General features: G+C 47.3%; 2 protein-coding genes across 27 annotated transcripts in view; one reads left to right on the forward strand and one right to left on the reverse strand.

Annotated features, from left to right (window-relative positions):
• Coq8a (coenzyme Q8A) overlaps window positions 1-12,427 on the forward strand; it is a 35,781-nt gene extending 23,354 nt beyond the window's left edge. For all 5 annotated transcript variants that reach the window (XM_013359201.4, XM_005326548.5, XM_040276924.2 and 2 more), the window contains 11 exons: window positions 3,496-3,567; window positions 6,502-6,624; window positions 8,096-8,181; window positions 8,286-8,426; window positions 8,824-8,905; window positions 9,033-9,126; window positions 9,355-9,496; window positions 9,753-9,860; window positions 9,980-10,045; window positions 10,319-10,405; window positions 11,420-12,427. In XM_013359201.4, coding sequence (XP_013214655.1) covers window positions 3,496-3,567; window positions 6,502-6,624; window positions 8,096-8,181; window positions 8,286-8,426; window positions 8,824-8,905; window positions 9,033-9,126; window positions 9,355-9,496; window positions 9,753-9,860; window positions 9,980-10,045; window positions 10,319-10,405; window positions 11,420-11,707 — 1,289 coding nt within the window. In that variant the 3' untranslated portion in view covers window positions 11,708-12,427. The remainder of the gene's footprint in view (window positions 1-3,495; window positions 3,568-6,501; window positions 6,625-8,095; window positions 8,182-8,285; window positions 8,427-8,823; window positions 8,906-9,032; window positions 9,127-9,354; window positions 9,497-9,752; window positions 9,861-9,979; window positions 10,046-10,318; window positions 10,406-11,419) is intronic.
• A 2,175-nt stretch (window positions 12,428-14,602) lies between these two features.
• The window catches only part of Cdc42bpa (CDC42 binding protein kinase alpha), a 311,232-nt gene continuing 299,035 nt past the window's right edge, over window positions 14,603-26,799 (reverse strand). For all 22 annotated transcript variants that reach the window (XM_040277554.2, XM_040277548.2, XM_040277549.2 and 19 more), the window contains 3 exons: window positions 24,811-24,928; window positions 19,379-19,536; window positions 14,603-18,860 (listed from right to left, as the gene is read on the reverse strand). In XM_040277554.2, the coding sequence (XP_040133488.1) occupies window positions 18,729-18,860; window positions 19,379-19,536; window positions 24,811-24,928 (408 nt within the window). In that variant the 3' untranslated portion in view covers window positions 14,603-18,728. The remainder of the gene's footprint in view (window positions 18,861-19,378; window positions 19,537-24,810; window positions 24,929-26,799) is intronic.

Here is a 26,799-nt window from a genome sequence, read left to right on the forward strand (position 1 = left end):
CCAGCAGAGGAGCCGTGTGAGATGTCCCCACCTCTTTGCTTGTCCTCTTATGGGAATGGAGGACAGATCTGAGAATCTGTGAGAATAAGCCTTGGAGAACTTCTCTCCTGCTCTTTCCTGTTTCCCCTTGCTTCTGTGTGGAGGCTGAAGCCCCCTCCCCAGGCCCTGTCTTCTCCTGGGGCTCAGGGTGGCTGTAGGATGCCAGGTGGTAGAGACAGAGACTGCGTCACCAAGGATTCTGGAAGCAAAGGAAAATATCCCTGACCCTGTACTGTGTGTGGATCAGGTGGATCATTCGATGTGTTAAGGAAAACAGGACCTGGGCTTGGGGTGCCGTTCAGTGGTAGAGTGCTTATGCAGCATGTGTGAGGCCCTGGGTTCTGTCCAGCACTGCAAAAAAAAAAAAAAAAAAAAAAAAAAGCAAGGCTCAGGACAGTGGCTGGCACAGTGTGTCATGTGAGTGTGCTGCTGGGGTCATCCTTAGGAACGCGTGCCCCTTGCCACTGCAGCCTCCCTTCACCTTGCGGTGTGAACAGGTGAAGCCAAGGCTGCAGGATCACTGCCACCATGGGTGTGTCCGCCCTCAAGTGCTTTCCATCCAGCCTCTCAGAAAGGGCCCCGTTTGTTAGGAGGCGTTTTGTGTTTTGCTTTTTTCACTTCCGGTATCTGGGAAGAATCCCAGGGACTTCTCGGGGAGGACCTTGCTTGGCTCTGACCTCCAGAGGGACTGGAGGGAGGAAGAGGCCTATCAGGGGAGGCCTGGGCTCCCAGATACCATCACCCTGAGCAGGCCCAGGGTGCCCTGGCTTTAGGGAGCCCTGCTCCCTGCTACTCCTTACTTACTCTTACTTTGTGAGAGAGATGGCAGGAGCTTTCTCAGAGCAGGCAGGCACCTTCATAGGCCAGGAGGGAGGCTTGGCTGCTGACAGGGACCTTGGGGATATTTTCCTTCAGGACTTCTTTTGTGGGCTAAGCATCTTAGAACAGGGAGAGGTGCTCTTTCCTGAGGCCTCAGGGTACAGAGGTGGGACCCTCCTGGAGGGGCAGAAATTTGAGTGTGGGCACCTCATGAGGATGGGGGTGCATCCTAGCTGAGCCATCCATCTTCCTGGAACTGCCACCAAGTCCCACCTATTTCTGGAAAAAATGCAGAACTGGCTGGGGTTCTGAGAGTCCCAGGTCCAGGATAGGTGTGTTGGGGAGGAGCCAATTTATTCAAATTCATTGAGAGCAGGAGCTGGAGAGGCCAAGGTCAAAGTTTTTGGCCACCTGGGCTCATTTTCATTAGCTGAGCTGTCTGCTGTGGGGAACCTGTCGGTCTGTGTGGCATTGGGACTGTCCTGGGGGACATATAGGGCCATTGAAGAAGCCTGAGCTCTCCTTTGTAGAATGTCCCTTTGAGGATTTGTTTAATGACAGGTTCTGATCATTACAGAGCATTGGCTCTGTCTGGGAGCATGGAAATGGCCAGTTTGACAGAACATTTGAGGGGTTCAGCCACAGGGTGGTGGGGGAACATGCTTCTACCTGCAAGGGACCAGGCTGAATGACTGACCTCTGATGACATCTGCCTCTTTTGTGGGCTTGTCTCTGGACTTGGTCTAGGCAGAGAAGAATCTGGATGCAGAAAAACATTACTGAAGATTGCTAAGGTGTGAAGGTCAATATTATCCGCTATCTTACTAAGATAGTGTGCGGGGTAGGGTGAAGTAGGCAGGTAGTAGAAAATCAATGTTTAATCAGGGACTCCGCCTCCCCGCTCTGTGCCCAGTGCCCTCTGGAGCTGGGGCTAGAGATAACGTCAAAGAGAAGACAGCTGGTGTACCCACCAACCTCTAGACCTGCCCTCGGTGGTGTGTTTACTCTCCTGCCTAAGGACATTTACAGAAGCTGGCTTCTTCCTGCAGTTGCCAGAGCTTGACTTGGTGACAGTATATTGCTGTCCAGTACACTGAGCCTTTGAATTGTGTCTGGTCTAAAGTGCTGAGAGTATATATAATCTATTCAGTATTTTGAAGACATAGTATAAATGCACACAAATGTAAAATCTCTGATAATTTTATGTTTATTACTTATTGACATGATACTATTTTGGATATATTGGGTTAAATGAGATATATTAGAATTCATTTCAGATATTTCTTGCTTTTTTTAAAGTGGAGCTATTAGAAAATTTGAAGTATCTATGGCTTATGTTAGATTTCTTTTGCTTGGCACTGGCCTGACCATTTTGAATAGGCTCACTGTAAATAAAACCCTCTTGTAACAGTACCATTTGTAACAAACAAACAGTTTGTGAGCACTTTTTCCCCTTCAATCCTCACAACCAGGGGTGAGGCAGGAGCTGCTGTCACAGCCCGTGAAGTGGAGGGTGCACTGCCACCTAGCGGTGGGTAAATGTATTGAAAAACATTTTTTAAATTGAGTTAAGTTCTGACTTTTAAATTTCTTTTTCATGAGATAAACTTTTTTGTAAATAGAATATTTTCTTAAAAGTAATGCATCATTGCTATAGAAAATTTGTAAAATGAAGATATGGGTGCAGATTTCCTTGCTTCTTAAACAGCACCCAGTGGCAGCCACCCACTCTGGGCTGGTTGTGCTCCTGGAGGCTGCTCACCCTGAGGCTGCTCATCCTGGGGCAGACGGTAGCTTTCCTCCAAGTCAGTGTTCTCATCACATGCTCATCATTTTTTCCACTCCATTTTCTCTAGCCCTGGGCAGCCAGCTAGAAGTGAGTTTGAAGTGAGAAGACACAGACCCTGAGCAGCTGCAGGGGCTCTCTGTGATGCAGGCTGAACCTGCTGGGCTCCAGGAGATGGGTTTTACTGAACGGTGGTGACTGTCCACGATTTTACTTGTGGACAAGCAAGGTGTTAATGAGTTTTGATTTACAAGATTGCAGAAGGGGTTGCGAGAGCCCCGCTGTCCTCAGACTGCTGTCGGTGCTGGCTACCAGGAGGGTAAGGTGGGAACTGCAGCTCCCACAAGTCCCCGTGGGCTTGCTATGGGGACATTCTTTCTTCCGTGTTTGCAGATAGTTCCAGCTCCAGCAGGGATTCCTTAGAGAATTCTAGGTTCCTGGAGGCTTTTCCTCCAGACTTGAAGCCGGTAGTACATGCCTCAGTGGGTGCCCTCTGTTGCCAGGTGCTGTGGCCCACAGACCATGCCTGGTCCATCTTCCCATTTGTGCCTGTTCTTCTCAATGTGTTTCCAGCGGGTGCCACCTGGGGGTCTGTGTGTCTGCCCCAGGTCTGTAGGTTACCAGAGGTGATGGAGGTGGGGGATGCACAGACTTTTTCACAGGAAACACCTCCCTAATGTTCTCTTGAAACCACTAATGGCTATTTCCCACCCCATCCCCCTTTTCTAAATATCAAGTGCCAGCAAGAGGGTCTCTGGTGAGCTACAGCAGTGTCTGCCTGGACCTGGTGGCAATGGTGGCCCCAGCCCTGTGTGAGCACTTAGTGTCTGTTCCCTCCTCCTTCCTTGCAGGTCTGGCCGTGGGCCTGGGCTTTGGGGCACTGGCGGAGGTTGCCAAGAAGAGTCTGCGCCCTGAGACCACAGGTGAGCTAGACCCTGTGTGGGAGGGGCAGAGGGGCTCTGGAATATGGAGCCCATTGGCTCCCAGGGCTCCAGAACTAGGAGCCTGGGCGTCCTTACAATCAGATTCTCCTGCTCTAGAGTGTTTGCAGCTGGAAGGCAGCATTCTCCAGCCCCAGCTGGCCACCCAGCCAGCCCTTGCTGGTTCCCTCTGGCTGCCCACATACCCACTTCACACCTACTACCACCTTGTGCTCTGCACTCACTTCCTGTCTTGCTCTCCCAGGTGCCTCTGGGGTCGGTTGGTCTGGCCTCTCAGGTGCCCTCTTCCCTGTGGGTAAAGATGTAGGTGTATGGGACAGACCCACAGGGTCGTTTCCTTGCTCACTCTGATCTGGGGAGGGCATAGCTTCTCCAGAGACTCTGGTCTCTGGGGCAGAGATCACAAAACCTCCCAGGTCCAGGACCACAGTCAGGTGAGAATGATTGTCTAGAACACTGGTGTGGTGGCCAGCTGTGGGCTGGGTACTCTGGAGAGTGTTCTGTAGGCTGGCCACACTGAAGCCCTGGGGAGCGCTAGATGTTGTGATGGTGGCCAGGGGGAGCAGTTGAGGCTCTGGCCACCTCCTATCTTGGATGTGCCAATGTGCCCCCTCCCCAGACTTCTCCAGAAAGGGTTAGAAAAGTGGCTATGAAGTCAACCCAGCAGAGTTGTACCTAAGCAGGCTCCTGGGCCTGTCATGGGCAGCACGATAGAGCTGTCTGCTCCATGGATTTCCCAAATATACTTGTAGTTCCAGGCTGGGCTCCTCTCGGTTCTTTCAGGGCACATCAGCTCATTATGGTGACTCACACCTCCATCCCCGCCCAGGGGGCCCTCCTGCCAGCCACCTGGATGACCCTCTTCAACTGTAGGCTCCCCCTCTGGGGATAGGGCATTAGCCCCATTCCCACAGACACCTGAGGACTGGGGACATGGGGCACCTTGTGCGTCCTTAGAAGGGCCCTGGAGGAATTAGCAAGGATATTTTTAGTGCTGGTGCTAAAATACTTTGGGATATGAAGCCTAGGTTTCTCTGGAATGAGAAGCCAGGGCTCCCCAGGGCCAGCACCCCTCCTGCCCGCAGCCCAGAGCTGGCTGTTCTCCACCCCACCTCTTCAAGCAGAGAAGAGGCCAGCCTGGCTCCAAGGTTACAGTTGGTGTCCTTTGTCAGGGACAGTGGTAACCTGAAGCTGAGGGTGAAGGGGCCCAAGTTCATTAGTCCTGCAAGTAGGGGCTCCTGTCAGGGTGGGATGCCCTGGGCAACCCCATGTTGCACTCCACCTGCCTGAGCTCTGCCCTGGGGGGACTGCTCTGCCATTGGGGGGTGTGCCTCTATGCCTGTGGCACGTCCTGGCTCCCCTGGGTTGTTATGAGCTGGGGGTGTTCCTCCAGCCTGTGAGGATTGGCCAGCTTTGGGGAGTGGCTACATGAGAAACCCCAGATTGGGCCAGGCACTGTTCCCCAAACTCAGAAGCTTTGAGGTTAGCCCAGTCCTGGTCTGCATATTGTTAGGAGAAAAACCTCCCTTTGGGCTTTGTGCAGGTTCTCTCCCAGGTTCCCTCCCTTTCCTGCCTCTTTAGCCCCAGGCTCCTCAGGGGCTATGAGGGGCTGCCTTCCCTCAGCTCTGGCCCTCTGCTATTGCCAGGGACCCTTTTATCCTTCCAGTGGGTCATAGTTTGGCCCCTCAGGGTGGCTCAGCCTTTTTCTGTGGAGCTAAAATCTCTTACCTTCCCAGACTCCATCCTGCTGTCTGGGACCTGGGAGTAGCCTCACTCTTTCCCACACACCCGCCTGCAGCCGGCAGATCCTCTGTTCCTCTGAGTGTCTCCTCTCCAGAGCCTTCAGGGCTTATGCTCCCTGAACAGCCCACCTGCCCTGGTTTGTCAGAGTCCATGTTAGACATGGCCCTGGGCAGAGGGAAGGGGCACAGTCCTACTCTGAGCATTGTATCTCTCATCACATCCCAAAGTGTTCCAGCGCTAACACTAAAAACGCCCTTGCTGAAGTCTCTGTCCTTTCCGGGCCCCTAGTGATGGGAGTTGAGGCAGGCGCCAGGCACTGTGGGAGCTGGAGAGAGCGAAGGGGCAGGACAGGCCGGGGCCGAGGGATCTTCTGATCTAACTAGACTCAGAGGAAAGAGGGCAGGAAAAGCCCTGAATGTTACAAGGGCTGAAAGCCCAGCCAGGAGCACCACTGAGGGGGCCCTGGACCCTAAACCCCAGCTCAGGCCTCTCCCCACCTCTGCATGAGGGCAGACTCCACATTTAGGCAGAGCGCCTATTCCCTCTGGCCATGACACTGGCTGGCAGCAGGGTTCAGCTGGCCACCTCTTGCTCTTTGGAGTCATCGCCTGACACCTGGCTACTCTCCAGTGTCACCTGAGACGTTGGGGTTACTGCATGTTCCCATGGCCATCTGGCCGCACTGAGCTGTGGGGCCTGTGGGCAGAGGGGAGATGCAGGAACCAGCTGGGCTAGGGCTGTTGACCGTCAGTGCCTGTCCCTTGACTGTAGTCATTTGGCCCAGTGTGGCATATGGACACTGCTCCTTGGGGTGCAGAGGACCTTCAGTCAGTAAACCAGGTGGGGGACACGGACTTGACAGGTTTCCTTGTCTGGTGCTATGGGGGCCTTCCAGCTCTCCTCCCTCTCCTGCCCCCTCCTGTAGCACCTCGTGGAGGGAGAGACCCTGTAGGTGTGAGCAAAAAGGGGCCAGAGGCGGGTCTGGGGGCCACCTGTCCTGGGGAGCCTCGCCGTGTCACAGAGGCGGAGGTGTACGGATTGTGGCGTTAACTGCGTTACCAGTTGGTGGGTACCCAGGAGGCCACAGACACTGCCTGAGCTTCCCTCGGTCGTGCTCGATGTGGGCTTTTCCTTCATTGCATTCCCAGTGTGTGGTGACCCTTCTGCCCACAGGGAAGAAAGCTGTGCTGGATTCCAGCCCCTTCCTGTCAGAAGCGAATGCAGAGCGCATTGTGAGCACGCTGTGCAAGGTGCGTGGGGCAGCGCTGAAGCTGGGCCAGATGCTGAGCATCCAGGGTGAGTGATGGTGGTCTCTGTTCCTGCTCCCGGGCTCCTGGGTAGCTCAGGTAGGGGACAGTGGTGTAGAGCTTTGGCTCACTGAGAGCTCAGCAGTAGGGTGTGGGGGTAGGAGGGATATTTGCTGGCCATTGACTTTTGCTTGCCCTGTCCTGGGAGACCAGGCTGGGCAGGGTGTTTGTACAGCGTCTTCCATAGGAGCCTGCTGTCGTGTTTCTTGCTTCTTTGTGGGTGTTTGGGAAGCCCAGAGGTTGTCACACGTCTCAGCAGCTGACACAAGACTGTCCTCTGCACCCCGTTGTGTTGGTCACAGGGAACTGCTTGGGGACCTCCTGAGCCATGGTGACGGTGGCAGCATTGGGTGTAGGGTCACATTCATGGTTCAGAGAATGGAAGGCAGTGGCCAAGGAGGTTGGCTCCGAGAGGCATTGTCGAGGGGTCCTCTGGCCTTCAGCAGAGTCCCATGGGGAAGAGCAACCTCAAAGCAGCACTCAGTGGAAACAGTTGCCTCCCGGGCAGTCAGACCACTGCCCACCCAAGGTCAAACCAGGTGCTGATACTTAAGGTGGTGTGGGGCGTGGGCGCTGGTGCCCTGCAGCTGGGTGAGAACTTTCCAGAGGGCCTGTGGGCAGCACGTATCTTCGTTGATCCGTCCGTGCTCAGACCTGTGGCTGCCGTGGTCTTGTCCGCTGACTCATTTAAGGACAGACTTGGGCGGATGTGGCTGGGTGCCAGCTGCTGGGCTTCATCCTGGGATTCCTATGGCTGGCAGCTACATGGGGCCAAAGCAAGCAGGGTCGGGCTGGGGAGCTGTGAGGGAACATGCATGTGACTGTCAGGCCACCGAGGGGGGACTTTGGAAAACAACCTTACTGCCTGGGGAGAACTAGCAGTGTCCATGTGTTGTGACTCCAAGTAGGAATGAAACATGTAGAAAAAAGATCAGAGGGACAAATGCTGGTTGTCTGGTGGTAGTCAGATTCTAGGTGATTTTAATCTTCTTCCATAATGGTAAAAACTTTACATGTTATGTCTACAGTCACCCCTTCTCAGGTCATTGGGGTGAGTTTGGGACCCCCTGTGCCTTGTAGCTGAGGTCAAAGGGCTTGGGAGGCCAGGCCTTGCAGTTGCTCTCTTGCCCTGTTGCTGCTGGGGAGGGCTGGTGTGGCGGGGGTGCATTTGTCTCTGGAATTGGCTGGCCAGTGCCCTAGGAGTGTGCCCACCCCCGGGTAGTGCTCCCAGTGTCCCCTCCAGAGTCCTTGTGCATACCCTCAGGAGCCTGGGTGTGCCAGGTAGGAAAGGTGCCCCAGGGTAGAGTAGGAGGAAGGACCGCTGTGTGGTCTGGGGCCTGCTGCTTGTCTTGTCTGAACCTCGTACTTCACCTGAGGGGAGGTTGAAGCAGATCTTGGCCTCACAGTGCAGGCTGACTGGTGGCCCTGCCACTAGCCCGGGTTTCCCATGTGCGTTCTAGACGACGCCTTCATCAACCCCCATCTGGCCAGGATCTTCGAGCGGGTGCGGCAGAGTGCTGACTTCATGCCACTGAAGCAGATGACGGTGAGGTGGGCGGGGGGTGCCTGCCTGGCAGCTTAGGAGCCTCTCAGGGTGGGACAGGCGGTGAGGCTGCCTGTGCTCATGGCCCTTCTCTGGCCCCTCTGCAGAAAACTCTCAACAATGATCTGGGCCCCAACTGGAGGGACAAGCTCGAGTACTTTGAGGAACGTCCCTTTGCAGCCGCCTCCATTGGGCAGGTGCACTTGGCCCGCATGAAGGGTGGCCGTGAGGTGGCCATGAAGATTCAGGTGGGTGCCTCAGTGTGCATTAGATCCCATGGAAGTGGGTGCTGCAGACGGTGGGGCCAGGGCCCTGCTGTGGCACCTCTGCACCCCACATCCCTCAACCTTGCAGGTTACTGGGTGCTCTAGAAGTTTTTGCTAAAGGAGTGAGTGTGGCTCAGGATGGTTGGGGACAGTGATTGCCTGTCTTTGGGGACCTAAGCTGAAGGGAGGGTGCTGAGTTGGTGGTGGTTCCTAGGGATGGGACAAGTAGAAGGTGGAGAACAGGGTTGCACTGGGTCATAGCGTGGTTAGTCCAAGGTGATGGGCCTGGACATGGCTGGGAAGCTCAGGGGTGGTAGGGATGTCGGCCTCAAGGACCTTCCCCATCTGCCTGGAATAGCTCCCCTTCTCTCCCACGCAGTACCCTGGTGTGGCCCAGAGCATCAACAGTGACGTCAACAACCTCATGACTGTGCTGAACATGAGCAACATGCTTCCAGAAGGTCTGAGGCAGGGTTGCTGGTTAAGGGTAGGAGTCGGGTGGCAGGTGCTTGGGCTAGGCTGTGGGGACTGGATGGGGACTTCCCTGCAGAGCCCTTCCCAATCCTGACACCCTCCTCCCTGGCCCAGGCCTGTTCCCTGAGCACCTGATCGATGTGCTGAGGCGTGAGCTGGCCTTGGAGTGTGACTACCAGCGGGAAGCCGCCTGTGCCAAGAAGTTTAGGTGCAGCTCCTTGCTGGGCCCCTTCCCTGTGGGTTCCTCTGGGAGGCACAGGGGGCTGCTCTGGGGATGGAGTTCCCTCCAGCTCTGAGAGTGGTTAGCTTTGGTCAGGACTGGGCCTGTGGCCACATCCTCCTCACAGAGATCAGGGTCTCTGTCTGTGTGGGGGTGTTCTGGGAGGGTGGGGCTGCGGAGGGTCTAGGGCATGCGTGACCTCCTGCCTGTACCCAGGGAGCTGCTGAAAGGCCACCCCTTCTTCTACGTGCCTGAGATCGTGGATGAGCTCTGCAGCCCCCATGTGCTGACCACAGACCTGGTGTCCGGCTTCCCTCTGGACCAGGCTGAAGGGCTAAGCCAGGAGGTTCGGAATGAGGTGTGTCTTAGCCTGAGTTAGCACACAGGGTGGGGACTGAGCCATCCCTGCTCTGCTGGCTATTGACGTGTGAATGGAGGCCCCAGAGCCCCCAAGGTCTCCCTGTGGATGGGTGACAGGAGGGCAGCTACCTCTCCTGCTGGGTGGTTCCATTATCTTGGGGTAGAAGGTGGGAGTTAGGAACTTCGCAGGCTAGACTGACAGGTCACCAGGCAGTTTGGTACCACTTGATGCAAGCCCCACACCCTGTCTCCAGATCTGCTACAACATACTGGTCCTGTGTCTGAGGGAGCTGTTCGAGTTCCACTTCATGCAGACCGACCCCAACTGGTCCAACTTCTTTTATGACCCTGAGCAGCACAAGGTGAGCCCCAGCCTTTCCCTTGCTTGGGGAACATCATCAGTGGGCAGGAGGCTCTGGGTCTCCAGAGATGATCCTCCTCCCATCCCCAGCCAGGCAAACCTTCCTGTCTCCATCCACAGGTGGCTCTTCTGGACTTCGGGGCAACACGGGAATATGACAGATCCTTCACTGACCTCTATATTCAGGTAAAGTTGGGAGAGGGGCCTGGCCTTGCCCCATATTTTTCTGAGGCTAGGACCAGAGGTTGGGGCCTTGGAGGGAGAAGGAATGATTGGGCTTCTGCTTCCCATTTTGGATGATGGGGATCCCAGTGTGGCTCTTGAGGCCAGTAGCACAGGCTGTGGCCTCAAGGCCAGGGCTTTTGTGGAAGGAGAGTAGCAGGATGAACATGGGGTGTCCAGTTTTGGGCATTTGGCTCCCTGGGAGTTCAGGAGCATCCTTTCTGTGCTTCTTCACAGATCATTAGGGCTGCTGCTGACAGGGACAGGGAGGCTGTGAAGCAGAAGTCCATAGAGATGAAGTTTCTCACGGGCTATGAAGTCAAGGTGAGTGGTGTTACTGGGGGCTCCATGGAACCTGCTCATGTGGGCACAGCTTCCTGTGGGGTGGATCTAGGTGGGGACATAGACTATTTTTTTCCTTTGAAGCAGAACCTTAGTATATAAAGGGATGAAAACATAGGGCACAGCTGCCCTCCAGGGTCTTCACAAGCTCTGAGCCTTGTTGGACACAGTCTTAAACTCAGGACTTGTGCTCTGCATGAACTTCTCAGGGCAGGCACTCAGAGACTGAGGGCAGTGACTCAGGTGGGAATGCAGGTTTCTATGAGGGAAGCTGGGATGAGGCCCCGGCCCTTTAAATACGTTCCTTTACCCAGAAGCCACCCTGGGAGCAGCACTTTCCTCAGTGCTGGGAAAGGGGATAGAGATCCAAGTCTGCTCTTGGATTCATGCCTAGTAAGACTGTGACTTCAGCAAGTTAGTGTGGGTGACCCTTATTTCTTTTTTCTGAAAAGTGGAGCTATTTACCTCAAAAGCCCTCAGTGGACAGCAGCTCCCATTTTCTTATTTGTGGTGCTTGCCCTGCCCACCTTGGGTGGTCTGTGGGCTGTCCCTCTCCTATGCCCTGCTGGCAACTAGTTAGCGTCCCATGTGCCCAGTGTGGGGGAGAGCAGAGGCCTGCACTAGGCAGGTGACCTCTGGCTGTGTGCTGGGCTGTTGCTGGCAGGCTTATTGAGGCCCGTGGACTCTTCTTTCTGGTTAGAATGATTGTCTAAAATCTTTGAACTCAAATGCCTTTAGTCAGGGTGTATACTCCTTTTTCTGCCACAGACCCCACTACTCCCTTTGGTCTCACCTCAATCCCAGTTGACATTAATGGTTTCCCAGTCTCTGTGGGTTTGAGTTTATGCCTGTTAATCTAGTTAAAAACAACCAGAACCCTCAATCTTGAATGCTAACAGCTTTGATAAGAACTCCGTGCTAGGGCACTGTGGTAGGACCCCCAGGTCTGAGGGATCTTGAGGTTTATTCCTGTTTGCCTTTCTTGTCTTCCCCCAGGCCATGGAAGATGCCCATTTGGATGCCATCCTCATCCTAGGAGAGGCCTTTGCCTCTGATGAGCCCTTTGATTTTGGCACCCAGAGCACCACTGAGAAGATCCACAATCTGATCCCCATCATGCTGAAGCACCGCCTCGTTCCCCCACCTGAGGAGACCTACTCCCTGCACAGGAAGATGGGTGGCTCCTTCCTCATCTGCTCCAAGCTGAAGGCCCGGTTCTCTTGCAAAGCCATGTTTGAAGAGGCCTACAGCAACTACTGCAGGAGGCAGGCCGAGCAGCAGTAGCCAGCTGCTCTGTCATCAGCAGGTGGCCAGCAGATGTGGCTGTGCTGGTGCTCTGCTCGCTCCTCTGCCTGGAGGGAGGGAGTGGGGTGGGTTCTGAGTGGGAGAGGAGGGTGGAGAGCCCACAGTGCTCTAGTGGTTTCCACTGCTGGAGGAGTGGAGGAGAAGTCCAGGAAGGAAAATGAGACCCCACTATTCCATCAGAACCTGCCTGTTATATATTCAGCCCCTGAAATAACTAGGAAAAAAGGCAGTTTTATTTTTTCCCCTTTTTCTAAAGTGAATGTTAACCAGAAAAGAGGGGGTTCTTACTTCCTTCAAATCCCTGCCACTTGAAACAAAATGAAAAATGGAAGCAGAGAAGCACTTTTGGATTTTGTGTGTGTTTCTAGATGAGATTTGTGTTTCTGCTGTTTTTGACTCCAGCCTGTGGTCTGGAGCTGGGAGAAATGCCACTCCGAACAGTGCCGGTGACTGTAGCCATGTCACCTGGGCCTGCTCTGGTTGGGACATCTGAATGTTTCCAGAGAACTGCTGCCACAAGGGGAGAGCCAGGAGCAGCAGAGGGAGAGAGGCCTGCTGTACCCACTAGGGCCTGAGAGGAGATGCACTGCTGCCACCCACACACCAAAAGGGTCAGCAGTCAGCATAGGCTGGTTTTTTTTTGTACAAATCTTGTTATCAAATTTCAGTTCAATTAAAAAGAAGTGCTTGTGAAAAGTCTTTGAGGACTGGACCATTTTCTCTGTGCTTTAAGAACTGGGGGGAATGATGGGGGTTCCCCCATCTTTCATCACCATGGTGATCCTTTCCCTTTCCAGGGTGCTCAGATCAGTGTGCCTCTGGGCCTGCACACCTGTTCCCAGCTAAGGCCCTGGGCACCTGCACCAGGAGGGCTCACCACATTCAGGGCTAAGGGGAGGTGGTGCCCCGCCCCCACAACCATCCCTGAAGCCACTGTGCACTGCCATGCTGGCAGCTGTGGAAAGATACATACCTACCTACAGGGCTGGTGCCAGGTCAAATCACAGCAAAACCTGCTTTAGAGATGGGTACAGTTGAGGGACACTCCTGAAAAGTGGCTTCTCCTGGAGGAAATTTGGGATTGACAAATACTGGACATGCTGGGCTCCAGGACAGGATAATGAGGTTGGGCTGGTCCCTAGAAGGCCTTCCAATATCACCAGCACCCAGTGGCACCAGCCAGTCCCACATGAGTGCTCATCCTCTTAAAAGGTACACGTTTTTCTTCAGCACCTCCACAGACTTGGGGCAACCACCATGCAGGGTTCATAGAAGAAGATCCCCAGCTGGTCCCAGTTTGGTACAGTCTCCTCACTGCAATAACCTGAACAAATAATGCAAGAGTGTGCAGAGAAAGAAGGGGGAAAATTACAAGTATTTGTTTCTCCAAGAACAACTAAGCAGAACTGCCAGGAGAAAAGGGACTTTTTTCTCTTTTTTTTTTTTTAAAGAGAGTGAGAGAGAATTTTTTGATTTTAATTTTCAGCGGACACAATATGTTTGTTTGGCTGTGGTGCTGAGGATCGAACCCGGACCGCACGCATGCCAGGCGAGCGCGATACCGCTTGAGCCACATACCCAGCCCAGGAGAGAAGGGTTTTGAAATGAAGTAGTTTTCTGCATCCCAAGTCTGAGAGCCAGCTGAAAACTATAAGATTCTTGGTTAAGATGACGGTGAAAATCACTAAACTGTAGATAATAACCCTGATCCCTGAGCAATGTCTGCTCTGCACCTGGGCACACACTTGTTTTTCTTTTATACCTATTGTGATTTTTTTCAGTATCGACACCAAATGATTCTCCCTGTTCCTGCATTCACACTGAAAGACTCTTTGTATCCCTAACATCCAGTGAAGGGCTGCCCACTGTAACAACGCAAAAAGTATGTTACTGTTGTTGGTGGTGGTTAACACCAGAATACTAAGCCATAGGCAAAATTCTAAGTATGTCCATGTACTAACTCCTGACACATTTTAGAGGAAAAAACTAAGATTTGGGTTCAGTGACTTGCTGAACATCAGGCACCAAGTGGTGGAACCAGGATTTGGAATAAGACAGTCTGGTCTTACAGCCCATGTTAAGTCCACTCTAAACCAAGGTCTGGCAAACTACAATTCATGGGCCAAGTATGGCCCACTGCATCATTGAAGATTATTGGAACTCAGACACTTTGTTCATCATAGCGTCATTTCCGAACTACACTAGCAGAGTTGCTGCAACAAAGACTATACGTAGCCCACAAAGCCAAAAGTATTGACTGTCCCTTTACAGAAAGTCTACTAACCCCTAAAGCACAGCATACATTATAAGAAGCCAACTTATCAATAACATGTCAATTACACGGGAAACGGAAACAGGGAGGGTTCTCAAGAGTAATGGTTTAGTTGCGGCCAGTTTCAGCTTTCTTTTAGGACAAGCCCCAGCCTTTCCTGTGTGTCCTTAAACTGTTCTAACTTACCCAAAGCGTGAGCACCCACTCTTGTCCTCTGTGGTTGCTGATTCTCTACAGCAAGCAGACATGAAATGGAGCTGCTGGCACATTTATACCATCAAGGCCACCACTCAAGCCACCTGCGGGGAGCTTAGCTTTGCAGATGTAGATGGAAGCAACAATATCCAGGAAGTTTTGACTAGAAGAGGGGAGGTGAAAGTTTCAAGGGAAATGAACATTATTCTTATCAGATATAAAAGGACAACTTAGAAAGTTCCAGATTAAACCATGGGGACAAAGTAACCCCATGTCCTTGGAGTGTAAGGAAGAAGTATGGACAAGTGACTAACAGAAAGCAGGGGCAAGTGAGACATCAAGAATCAGGCAGCTTTTTTCTGTTCCTCTGACTTTAAAATGGGTTAAAAAAAAAAAAAGATAAATACTTCAATTGTAACAGTTCCCTGTTTTATTGCAGTACATCAAAGTCTGGTTAATATTAAGTGATACCAACATAAAATATTCGTGAGAAGTCTTTTGTTAACATTTTTGACTATCCCACCTTAAATATTTCTGTGCAAAAGAACTCACATCATTGTTTGGTAGCAGATAATCTCTTATAAAGTTCCCTAAGACATTGGGGGCATAAAAACAAACAAAAGAAGTGATAAGAGGTGAAAGCAATATCTTTTCCCCTTCCATACACACATATCAGTCAGCATTATATTCTAAACAAAAATGATTACACCTAGGCCATGCAAAACTGTACAATAATATTACAATGAGGAAAAAAACCTAAAAATTTATAAAATAAATGATATTATCCTATCAAATAAAAAGGCAGGTCATTTTGCTTTCACGAGACATCAAGGTTGATTCGTGGTGGTCAGTCCGATCTGCAAATGCAGTGGTGGCCTCTTGTGTAATGGTCGTCCTTGGGGTGGTAGAGAAGCTGTTGGCCTGCTGCTGGTGCTGGTGGAAGACAGTGCTCCCCTGAAGCAGGGCCCTCCTTATCCAGCAGGACTCAACAAAGAACTCTGGATTTGAGGAACAATGAAGGTCATAACAAGGAAAGAGGCTTTCAATGAAATGCCATGAAGCTTATCTAATTCAGGGGCTGGGCTTGGGAGAGGTGAGGAAGGAAGTGCCCAATTAATTCCCTGTTGTGCCCAATGGACTTGGGCTATAGCAAAGCGTGACTTACAGCAGGAGCGTCAGGCTGCTCCGAGTGTCTCTCTGTCTGGAGTGGGTGGTGGCCTCTGCCAGGCCCACTGAATTGGGAGACTAGTATGTGGTCACTGCCAAGGCTGGCAAATGGCCCTGGGTGTTGGGTCATCTGTCCACCCCCACTCTGGCATTTCCTTAATGATACCTGAGATTCCAAACGAACCAACTGCTCTTTCTTAGAAATAGATGTGGTCACTAAATAACATAACATGATGTTAATCATATGGAAGGAGAGGGAGGCTGAGAGTCAGTGGGGAATGAGATTGTTGCTGTAAACAAAACAGGAATTTCATATTCTCCCCTGAAGCCTGGATACAAGAATTGGCTGGAAAATCAAATAGATGGTCCCTTTTTAGTTGTATCTCACAGCCTTAAAGTTGTGCTCCCTGGGAAAGAAAGTCGCTAAGTGTAGGTGTAATAGGTATACGTGTGTGTGTGTATTTTAATTATGAAAGAAGTGAAATCTGCTTTAGCAATCATTTCACGAGGAAGGCTTTTGTTTTTGGCAAAAGAAATATATATGTATACGTAAAATTTTGCACACCCAAAAAGCACAGGACAAGATTTGCCAGAACTTAAGGATAAGTAACACACTGGCTGGACATGGATAGCACCAAACACCAACATGTAGACACTATGCAAAAATGCCTTTAAATGCATTGTTTTCTATGGAGAAATTAATTTGTTGCCATACACATTTCTAAGATGTCCTGCATGAAAAAAGGACGATTTCAGATAGCAACAAAATACCTTTCCTGTGATCTTTGTTAATGGATACCTCTGAATGATTTCCTGGAGCCTGTTTCTGGTCTTTTCAGATCATTCTTCTTAGAAGCTTCATATTTAAGGGTGGGATAAGCATACCAGGATGATCATTATCTTGTGAAAATCTTCCCCAAAACTACTACTCCCCTGGCAAAGAACCACTCCATTCAAAGTCCTGACTTTTGAGTCTAAGCATATTTGGGACTCCTCTCTCATGGTGCAAGACAATTTATGATTACAGTGCGAAATTCACAGCACTGTGGTGCAAGCCACTGGTTACCATGAATCAGCTGCCCATCAGATGGCAGCTGAGATGAGCTTGTCTTTGGGGGCACTCACTCACTCATTTTCCCTGCTGGGAGGCTAAGTAGTAGTAGGACTGATGGTAGTGGAACCTAAAGTTCAGGTAGGTTTTGATTCTAAAAGCATCCTTTGAAAAATAAGCACATATAGGCAACAAAAACTCACAATCAGTTGTCAAAGCTACAAACTAATTGTTTAGTGAGGGTGAGAAGAGGTGGGGAGCTGGTGGTCATAATTGGCTGGCTAGTTGATTCCTTTTCATGCAAAGTGTCAAGTTTAAGCAGCTACCAGAATAGTACATAATGGCAATGACCACATTTGGGATCTGACCCTTGATAATTAGATGAACAGAAGCATTTTTGAGATACTTCTTTTCCCAAAAGCAAAAATATTTGGAAGAGTAGAACTAAAGCAGTTTATGCCCATTCAAAATAAAATATAATCAGACCTGAGCCAGCAGCAAATTTAGAATGTTTCAGTATCAAAGCAATTGTTTTAAGCACTTCACTCTAATCCCCCCAAAGGATCCCTTCTTTCATTTAATATCAGTAGCCCTTTCTCCATAAAGTAGTGTGCACGTAGAAACAGCACGGCCTGGGCAGCAAGCTGTGGCAGATTGGCCCAGGTTCTGCTGATGAAAAGTGCCAGGTACCTGTGCTGAGATGGCCACGGCACCCCCAAGTGGCAACTGTAGAATTTTCTTCATTTTAGCTGAATTTTATAGGGAGGAGAAAATTGTTTCTATTTCTCCCAGAAACCTGTGTGAAAAGTAAAAGTGAGGCAGATTTTCTTTGCTTCCATGAGCTATTTTTATTTTTATCTCTTTCTCTACTCATATACTTAAGTGGTGAAATTACTGTGTAGAACTAAATTCTTCTGGTTCTTCATTTCATTTCCTAGTGGCAAGTACAACAGCAGGAATTCAAAAAGAAATGTAACAAAATAACATAGCAACTGAGGGAGAATTCAGTGGAAAGGCCTGCAGGGCCAGCTTCCTGCCTGCATACTGACTTCCTCACTCATTCTTGCCTACACAGGAGAAAGAGTATTTGGTTGAGGTTGAGCAAGTCCTTGCTTTTGAGGTTTCATATTATCTGTAAGTCTTTTTTCCCAGGACTCTGTTACCCACCCTCAACAAGTCTTCTCCTTCGAAAGCCATTTCCATACCTGGGCCAGACCACCTCACCATACCCTTATAGGAGGAACTGGATTTGCTCAAAAACATAGCACTTCTATGAACTTTTTATGGACTTTCAAAACCCATGAAATTCCTGTGCCCTTCCAAATGGAAGGAATCACATGGTAACAAAATCATATTACTACATTCATCTGCAGCAGATAGCAAAATATAGTAAGAAGTGAAAAGTGTGGTTCACACTATTGCTAGAAAAAGAAGTGTTTTGGGGTAGAGGTGAGTGTTTTTTTTTTTTTTTTTTTGAAACTGAGTGGCTTTAAATGTTAAAACACTGGTGCCCAGGTTGTACTATAAACCAACAAAGCCAGAGTCTCCAAATGTTCCCTAGAAGCTCCCAAGGTGGCCACAGCCTGTCACTGGTCTTGAGGACAGGGCACCACAAGGATGGGGATTTCTCCCACTCTCCCTCCACAAATGTCAGCTTGAGGCCTTTCTACCCTGTACTTGACTTAGCTGGGAAACAGACAAAAAACAACACATTGCTTTAAATTAAATGATCTCTTTCTCTCATATATGCATCCATCTTTCATTGAATACAAGATGCTTCTTTTGACTATGTACATTCAGTATTTAACTTCTACATTTATGTATTTATTTAAACTCTGTATTGTAGTAAAATATGCATTGTTTTAATCTGTGAGGATTTCCTGGCAACAACTGGACTGACACTGGCTTGCTCAGCAACCTTTCCAAGGACACCGTCCCTCCGGCGTGCAGAATCCCATGTACTATCTGAGGCTACATTGAGGAGCTATTGTGAAAACGAGATCTGTCTAATCTTACTCTTATCACTTATATTTGTGTAGTCTACTGCAGCTACCTTTTGGGAAGGGGTGAAATGTTACTGAAAGCAACTCTAAGTGTACGGAATGAATCGACATTGACCTCAGCTGCTTGCCGAAGCCTGCCTGTTGTGGCTGTTAGGTAAGGGAGCATGATCTGCCAGGTGTGTCTTCAGAACTGCTGAGTCCCTACCCTGCTACTGCTGCCAGCTCCTGGTGGATTCCAGGCTGAGGTGGAGGGAGGAGATGCAAGTGAGGGAAGAGGCAATAGGGGGTGCTGGGGTGAGGGCCACCCTGGGCTCACGGGTCCCAGCTCCCACGGTCGGTGCTCTCCAGAGAGAGGCTCTTGGTCTTTCGGGGTGAAACTGGGCTTGGGGGGCTGCTCAGGTTGGAACTGTTGGAAGCTGTGGAATGCCTTGGAGAATCAGAGTCCTATAAGGATCAAAGTAAAGAAAGGTAAATGGATAGATCTGGAGACTATCATGCTAAATTGAAATAAACCAATCCCAAAAAACCAAAGGTCAAATGTCCTGTCTGATGTGTGAATGCTAAGACACAACAAGGGTGAGGGGAATAGAAAAGACAGTGGGAATGAACAGGACATAACTTTCTTATGTTCATATATGAATAACACCAGTGAAACTCATCAAACAACCTCAAGAATGGGATCCTAATTAGAATGTTATACACTCTACTGTCATGAATATCGAAAAAGAAATATAGGCATTTTCATTCAAAAGTCATTAGAAGTGACTAGATCTAGGAAAACTGTAGTTTGCAGCTTAAGCGATGGGCTCTGCTGCCTGTGGCTAGGAGTGAATGCTGGCCCCTTCTGCAGCAAAGGCCAGGCTCAAAGTGGTAGGATTAATTGGGTACATGCACTCGTTCTTTGATACACAATGGCCCCAACTCCCATCTCTAGGTGTAGCATACACTCATGCTCCACTCACCTCTCCGTCATAATCCCTTGCTGGGGCATCGCTTCCTTGGTCCATACCTCCAGAAGACAAAGAGCCCTCTGACGGGGAAGGCATGGGCTGCCGCTTTGAATTGTAGCTTCCTCCAGAGAATTCCCTCTTCAATGCGCTGCCATTCTGTGCAGATGACCCTGTAGGACACCATTCCGGAAAAACGTTACGTATGTAGAAAAGGGCAATTGAAAGGGTACTATAGAAGCCATCCTTCCAGAGCCCCTGAGTCATCCTCCCTTGATGGCCAGTAAGTCCAACAGTGGTACCTTGGCCTGCAGCTCAACCCCAAAGGACAGCAATCTAGCATGGTTGTTCCTGTCACACTCTAGTGAGGACTTCTGGTGAACAGGTAGCATTCTCCAGGTTATGCCATGAGCTCAATAACAATTCCCATGGAAGCCTACGGGTCCCTAACCACTTGATGCTGCCTCATCTTTCCCAACCTCTGGGACTCCCTTGACATCTTGCATAATTCTCTTCCATAGAATATATGCAATCAATAGTATTAATCCTGTGCTCCCTGTTCTCTTAACAGATGAGACATCTTTGCCTCTCCTTGGTCTTTCTAGGATGTGGTACATAGCAGGCTCAGAACAGACATGCTGAACAAGAAAACCAGGGAGAACTATCCTAGACAAAGACTGTCATCTAACATAGGATAGCACTTGTAGAAAACTATTTTTTGGGGATTGAACCTAGGGATACTTAACCACTGGGCCACATTTCCAGGCCTTTTTATCTTTTATTTTGAGACAAGGTCTCACTAAGTTGCTTAGGCTTAGGGCCTTCCTCAGTTGATAAGGCTGGCTTTGAACTTGTGCTCCTCTTGCCTCAGCCTCCCAAGCTGCTGGGAATATAGGCATACACTAACACGCCTGTCAAGAACTCTCATTTTTAAAAAAAACAAACCAAACAGAAACATAAAAAGTAGGGCAGGATGTCTGAGATATCAAAATGAGGTTGAGTTTCTTCAAAATTATACTCTATTTTGATCTTGGAGTTGGGGTATGTAATGAAGACAAACTGCATTCACAGGAAGGAAAGACAAGAAAACAATCTTTAGAAATTTGGGGATTATTGTTATATCTAAAGCTCTTAACATTCTCTGTATTCTGTAGTTTTTGCTTAAAAATGTTTAATCTTGCTGAGCTTCACTATTAGAACCATTGGTCAAAAAAAGACTTGAAGTTTTAGTGCAAATGTAAGATATAGATTGTGACTGAGCTTTTTGCTGATTTAACATCTCTTTTCAGATTAAAAATTCATTAAAACTGCCAATGAGTGACCATTTAAAACAGTTATTTAATGACCACCAAACTTCAGAAGAGTCCATGGAACAGAGCCTGCCTGGTGCACTCTCCTTGCCAACTCCCCTCAGGCCTCCTCCTTTCCTGCTTCCCTCCTAAGCCCTTTGGTGGGGACTTCAGAGACAGGCTCGCATTTCTTGATGTAACTGACTTCTTGCAGGGGCCACCAATACTGATTGTAAACTGTAGGTTATATTATCGCACTTTAAAAATATTCATGTCTGGGTCTGTCCCAGATCAATTAAACTGAGTAGAACTTCTAATTAAACTTTTAAAAGCTTCCCTGATGATCCAAGACCACATCTCAGACTGGGAACTGTTGACTCACTCTCCCTCACACGCTTTCCTTTTCACCCAGCTCCTAGACACCCTGTCACTACAAGGGCACAGGTTTTCATTTGGTGGTTTGCTTCTTTGGAAATGTACTCTTCAGTTTTTGATGTTTTTTGTTTTATCTTTTATTTACTCAGAGTATAACCTAAATGAAGGCATTTCTAAATTTTTTTCTTCCAATTCCATACCTAGCTGAGTGCTCAATTTAACAAAAATTATAATATATAAAAAATCTTGTTTTTGTCATTCTAAATAGAAAATCCAAACTGCTAGAGAATTTTATGGCTCTCTTCACTAATTGTATGACCTCAAGTGAGTTGTTTTACCTTGTTTTATATATTAATTTTTTAGTTGTAGGAGGACATAATATCTTTATTTCATTTTTATGTGGTGCTTGCTTAGGTTTGAACCCAGTGCCTCACATGTGCTAGGTGAGCACTCTACCACTGAGCCACAACCCTAGCCCCTTGTTTTACCTTTTCTGAGTCTCAATTTTCTTCATTTGTAAGAAAGAAAATAAATCCTATCTGTGGGAACAAGTGGGTGCTTACTCCATGGAGAACATCATGCATGCCAGGTGCCTTCTATTTCCTGGTGACCACTTACGTAAGAGAGAACTTCAGCCCACCTCTGTCATTTATATGTATTTATTTTACTTTTAAGCTTTGTGAATTTTTCAAAGGAAGGTTACATTTACTTACTGTTAATCTTAAAAAGCAAGCAAGCAAGCAAGCAAGCAAGCAAGCAAACAAACAAACAAACAAATAAATCAGGTTGTTTTAATAGCAAAAGGGGCCTGGGCCTGGAAATCATGGTCCTGGCCTCTATGCTAGAGTTTGATGACAATTCTGAGGATGGGACAGGGGCTTGGCCCTGAATTTCCTGGGAATGAGAGACATCCAAATTCTGCATGACCTCTGGGAAACTCCAAGAGGCTCCTCTGTGAGCCTGCCACAGATGGATGCATCTTTTTTTTTTTTAATTTTTTTTTTTGAGAGAGAGAGAGAGAGAGAGAGAGAGAGAGAGAGAGAGAGAATTTTTAATATTTATTTATTTTTTTAGTTTTCGGCGGACACAACATCTTTGTTGGTATGTGGTGCTGAGGATCGAACCCGGCCGCATGCATGCCAGGCGAGCGCGCTACCGCTTGAGCCACATCCCCAGCCCCAAAGGATGCATCTTAATCCTTGGGGAGTCTGGGATAAGTCACTGTAGAAACCACTGTTGAAGTCTGGCTGCACCTCAGGAAGCCTTGCTGGGCTTGGCTGTGGAAGACCCTGTGCTTCCTGTTAAGATTAATAACAGAATTCCCTTGTATCTTCTTGTCTCTCTCTGGGCTGGTTGTCCTGGAAATGTTTTATACAAGCTGGGCTATTCCTGAAACCAGTAGGAGGTACTCTAAATAGCAGATGCCCCTTTGAGATTCCCAAGATAACCTTTCTTCCCATGTCCACAAATAATTTAGGACAGGGATTACAAAAAGGTTGAGCTTGATTAAAGCATTAGAAAATGACCGGATGTAAGGCCAACTCCAGTCTGCAATTTGCATATTGTCAACAGTGATGTGGGACCCTCACTAAATCCTTCTAAGGATATCTCTGTGTTATAAATCCTATCTTTACAGGCAATTCCACAAATTCAAAAGCAGTGAAACATCAAAAGTTTTTTTGTTAAGTCTGATGCAAACCATGTGATGGCAAACCTTTACCTGAACTGACTGGTGGCTAACTGTAGGCTTTATTATAAAGACTACATTTATTATATAGTTATAGTGTGAATAATTATGATTTTTGCTATATAACCCTTAGTGTGTTTGTGAGTAGTGTCCCAGATCTTGTCAGGAATGTAACACAAGGGAGATTTCTCAGGCTGCCCTCCAAGCCAATGCAATGCTATTGGATGAGTGCACATCTGAGAAAGTTACAGGCTCTCTGGGCTGGGGTGTGGCTCGAAGTAGAGCACTAGCCTAACACGTGTGAGGCCCTGGGTTTGATCCTCAGCACCACATAAAAATAAACAAACAACAAAAAGGAATTGTGTACAACTAAAAAAAAAAAAAAAAAAAGTTAAAGGCTAGCAACCCTAGGGCCAAGATTGATCTTCCCCAAACCAGAAGCTACAGTGATCATTTCACAGTCCATAACCTTACTGCTTAGGTCCAGAAACTACTAAAGAGCACAATGAACCTAGTAATATCTGTATACTCGTCCTGTTCTAATGTTAGCATCCTTGTATACTTTTGCTCAGACAGATGACATTTTTTCTTAGATACAATTTCCTTTCCTCATCCATCAAAAAGTTGTTTTTGAATAATAGGTGAACTTAAGTCCACCATGGAGACAGATTTCTTTCTCTTTATGTTTCCTTAGCTCAGGATTCTGTATAAAGGTATAGAAGAGAGATGCTGCAGGTCAGGGTAGAGTGGAAAAAAGATAAACTAGTTTAACCTGGTGGCTTATGCCCATAATCTCAGCAACACAGAAGACTAAGGCAAAAGAATTGCAAGTTCAAGGCTGGTCTCTGCAACCTAGTGAGATCTTTCCTCAAAATAAAAACCAAAAAAGGGCTGGGGATGCAACTCAGTAGTAGAGCATCCCAGGATTCAATCCCCAGTACCACCCCATACACAAAGACTGATAAGAAAATCTGTGAGCCACTTGAAAGAAAGTACTAGGTTGTACATGATTCTTACCCTACCAGGTTAACAAGAATTGGTATCTTAAAGATGTTTATTAGATGATAAATGTTTTCTTGCTTTCATGACAAAAGGGTATATTCTTTAATCTATTTCCAGACTACATTTAGTTAATAAAAAATACTAATCTTTTCCCTATGCAGTGATCTTTGTACATCCTGACCCAGCCCCCTTCAAACCTTGCTAGTGGGAGTCACTGGTATCATCCTATGGCTACTGCAGGAATCTGGGGGCCATCTTTACTATTATTTCTCCTTTACTTTCTCACAACTTAATCATCATCAAGTCTTATTGCTTCTACCTCTGACAATGTGTCTGGAAAATTCATTTCCTTCTCTTCATTCTCTGTTCTCTAAAACAGCAGTACTCTAAAACTGCTCAGATTCCATGTGGACCACTCTAAGAACCTGCTATCTGGTTGCTGGTTTCCATTCTTGCCTGCTTTGAATCCCTTCTCCTCTTGGTAATCAGAGTCACTGTTAGAAATGTAAACTACATGAAGTTTCTTCCATACTTATAATTCTCCAAAGGCTTCTCATTTCATTTTGTAAGTTAAGACAAAACATTTCTTACCACAGTCTCCAAGGCTGCCAATCTGGCATTTGTCCATTTCTCTCCTCCTCTATTTTTGTCACTCACTATACTACCATATAGCTGCACTGGCCTTTTTTTTTCAGTAATTAACATTACTTAAACACGACCCAGCTTTAGCAAGTGATGTGATTTTTCCTAATTATCCTAAGTATGAATTCCTCCCTGATAGCTATACCTTGTTACTCTCTATTACTGTGCCTTTTATTTTCTGCAGAGTTACCACCGTAATTTGTAGTCCTATTTGTCTGTCTCCCAGATGGCCTGCACATTCTAGAAGGACTCCAGGACTATTTTTTTTTTAACAACTGCATTTGTGCCTACTAAGCATTAAGTAATGTCTCAGGATCTGAGACATTGTTACAACTGTAGAACACACTGGGCATGAGAAAGTGAGAGCATGTCACTTGTGGTAATTATAGGACAGGAGGCAGCCCCAAAGCTACCTGGCCATAGAGCATTTGCCCATAGCCTGATCCACTTACTTGCTGACAGGCCGCTGCTAGCACTCATGGACCGACCTGGCTCAGGGCGGGATTTGGTGATTGATGGAATACTGACTGAGCCACTGAATACTGTTCGGCTTTCCTGAGGACGAGGGTTCTGAAAATAAAACAAAGGTATATTCTTCAGCCAGAAAGAAACATTTTCTGCAGAAATGTATACTTTTCAATATAGTTATCAAGAAATAAAAATATCTTGACCAGAACGATATAGAGTAAGATACAGCAGATTCCATAATCCCTCCCACCCACAAAAGTAATTAAATATGAAATAAATTTCATCCCAATCAGGTAAAAGTACTTATGCATACTGAAATACTTATTAATAAATAATTTTTTGGGTTGTGAAAATGGTAAGTAAATGTTATATGGTTAAACATGACAGTGAAGTATAGAATTACATGGACATTTGCAGATAAAGAGATTTTTATTTGCTTAGGAACACCAAATAAATAAATCAATTTGGAGGAAAGTCAATTAAAATTACAATTTTGTCAAGAAAATGCTCTATATTTTTTAACCTTTATTTTATTTATTTATATTTATGTGGTGCTGAGGATCGAACCCAGTGCGTCACACATGCTAGGCAAGCACTCTACTACTGTCCTACAACCCCAGCCTCAAAATGCTCTGTTAACTTGAGACTGAATGTGCCATTCACATGTTCACACTCCAAGTCACCTCTATTCTCTGAGTCAGAAAGATGATGAAAGAAAGAAAGAAAGATGGATGGATGATAATATAACAACCTGGTGAGACTCTGGAATGTCAGTGTGAATAACTCCCTGTTGGCCCCAACCCTTTCAAAGTAGAAGGAAAGAATGCTGGGGCTGACCAAAGGCCAGAAGAGGGGAAAATATTTCAATATTCTTCACAAATCCTAGAATAGGTAAACTATATCTACCATGTTACACCATAGCTCTTTTACCATTCATAATGCCTTCTCTATTTGTGGACATAGTTTCAACTCCTGCAAGCATTTTTGATGCAAAGAGTCTAGATTTCTTTTCTTTTTTTTAAAAAAAAACATTTTTGTTTTAGTTGTAGTTGGACATAATACCATTATTTTATTTTTATGTGGTGCTGAGGATCAAACCCAGGGCCTCACCCGTGCCAGGTGAGCGCTCTACTGCTGAGCCACAACTCCAGCCCCTAGATTTCTTATAATTGGCAAACAGAAATATGTATGTGTGTGTATATATATATTTATATAAAGAAAATCATCTAGTCTTCTTTCAGTAGATTTCCCTTTCTCTTCACTGGCTGATCGCAACAAGACAGAGGCAGCTTGGGAGTTAATGAGCACAGGTCAGGGATGAAACAGACTGCTCACATCTGTGCTCTACAGCCTACTGATGGCAGACTTCAGGGTGACTCAACCCTGAGCCTCAGTTTCCTTGACCATACTGGGGTTCATGGGATTTTCTGAGGATTATAGTAATTTTACTAGTCAAAGGAAAGCCCCTCCAAGGCCTAGTTCCAATATGTGCTGTTCCTCCCTCTGCTTTACTAGTATCTTTAAATGGCCATCTGCAGTATCACTATTAAGCTACCTTTTAGTTACATCAAAATAGTGATTCTGTTGGAAGGGGGCAATCACAAATTTTATACACATTAGGTAAGATTACAACTCTAAAATGCAATAAAAAATTCAACATTAAAAAGTAGTAAAAAATTAAAATTTTGTAACTTTACCAAAGGATCAATTTGTTAAGTGAAGCTAATTAATCTAACGGAATCAGATGTACTACTTTCCTCTGAAAAGAGATGGCTCTCTTCATGTGCTGTTACAGGTTCACTTTACTTCTGGTGCTCCTTTATCAATTCTACACTTAGAACTTAACACAATAATCAAAGTCACTAACATTAACAAAAAGTGATTGGAAAATACATTTATTAACTGGTAGCTCTCTAAATACTAATTAGTTCATTAAAAGCATTTGCTTTTTCCTGATTATAAAGGAAACATTC

This window comes from Ictidomys tridecemlineatus, chromosome 10 (genome assembly GCF_052094955.1).
Source record: "Ictidomys tridecemlineatus isolate mIctTri1 chromosome 10, mIctTri1.hap1, whole genome shotgun sequence".
NCBI lineage: Eukaryota > Metazoa > Chordata > Mammalia > Rodentia > Sciuridae > Ictidomys > Ictidomys tridecemlineatus.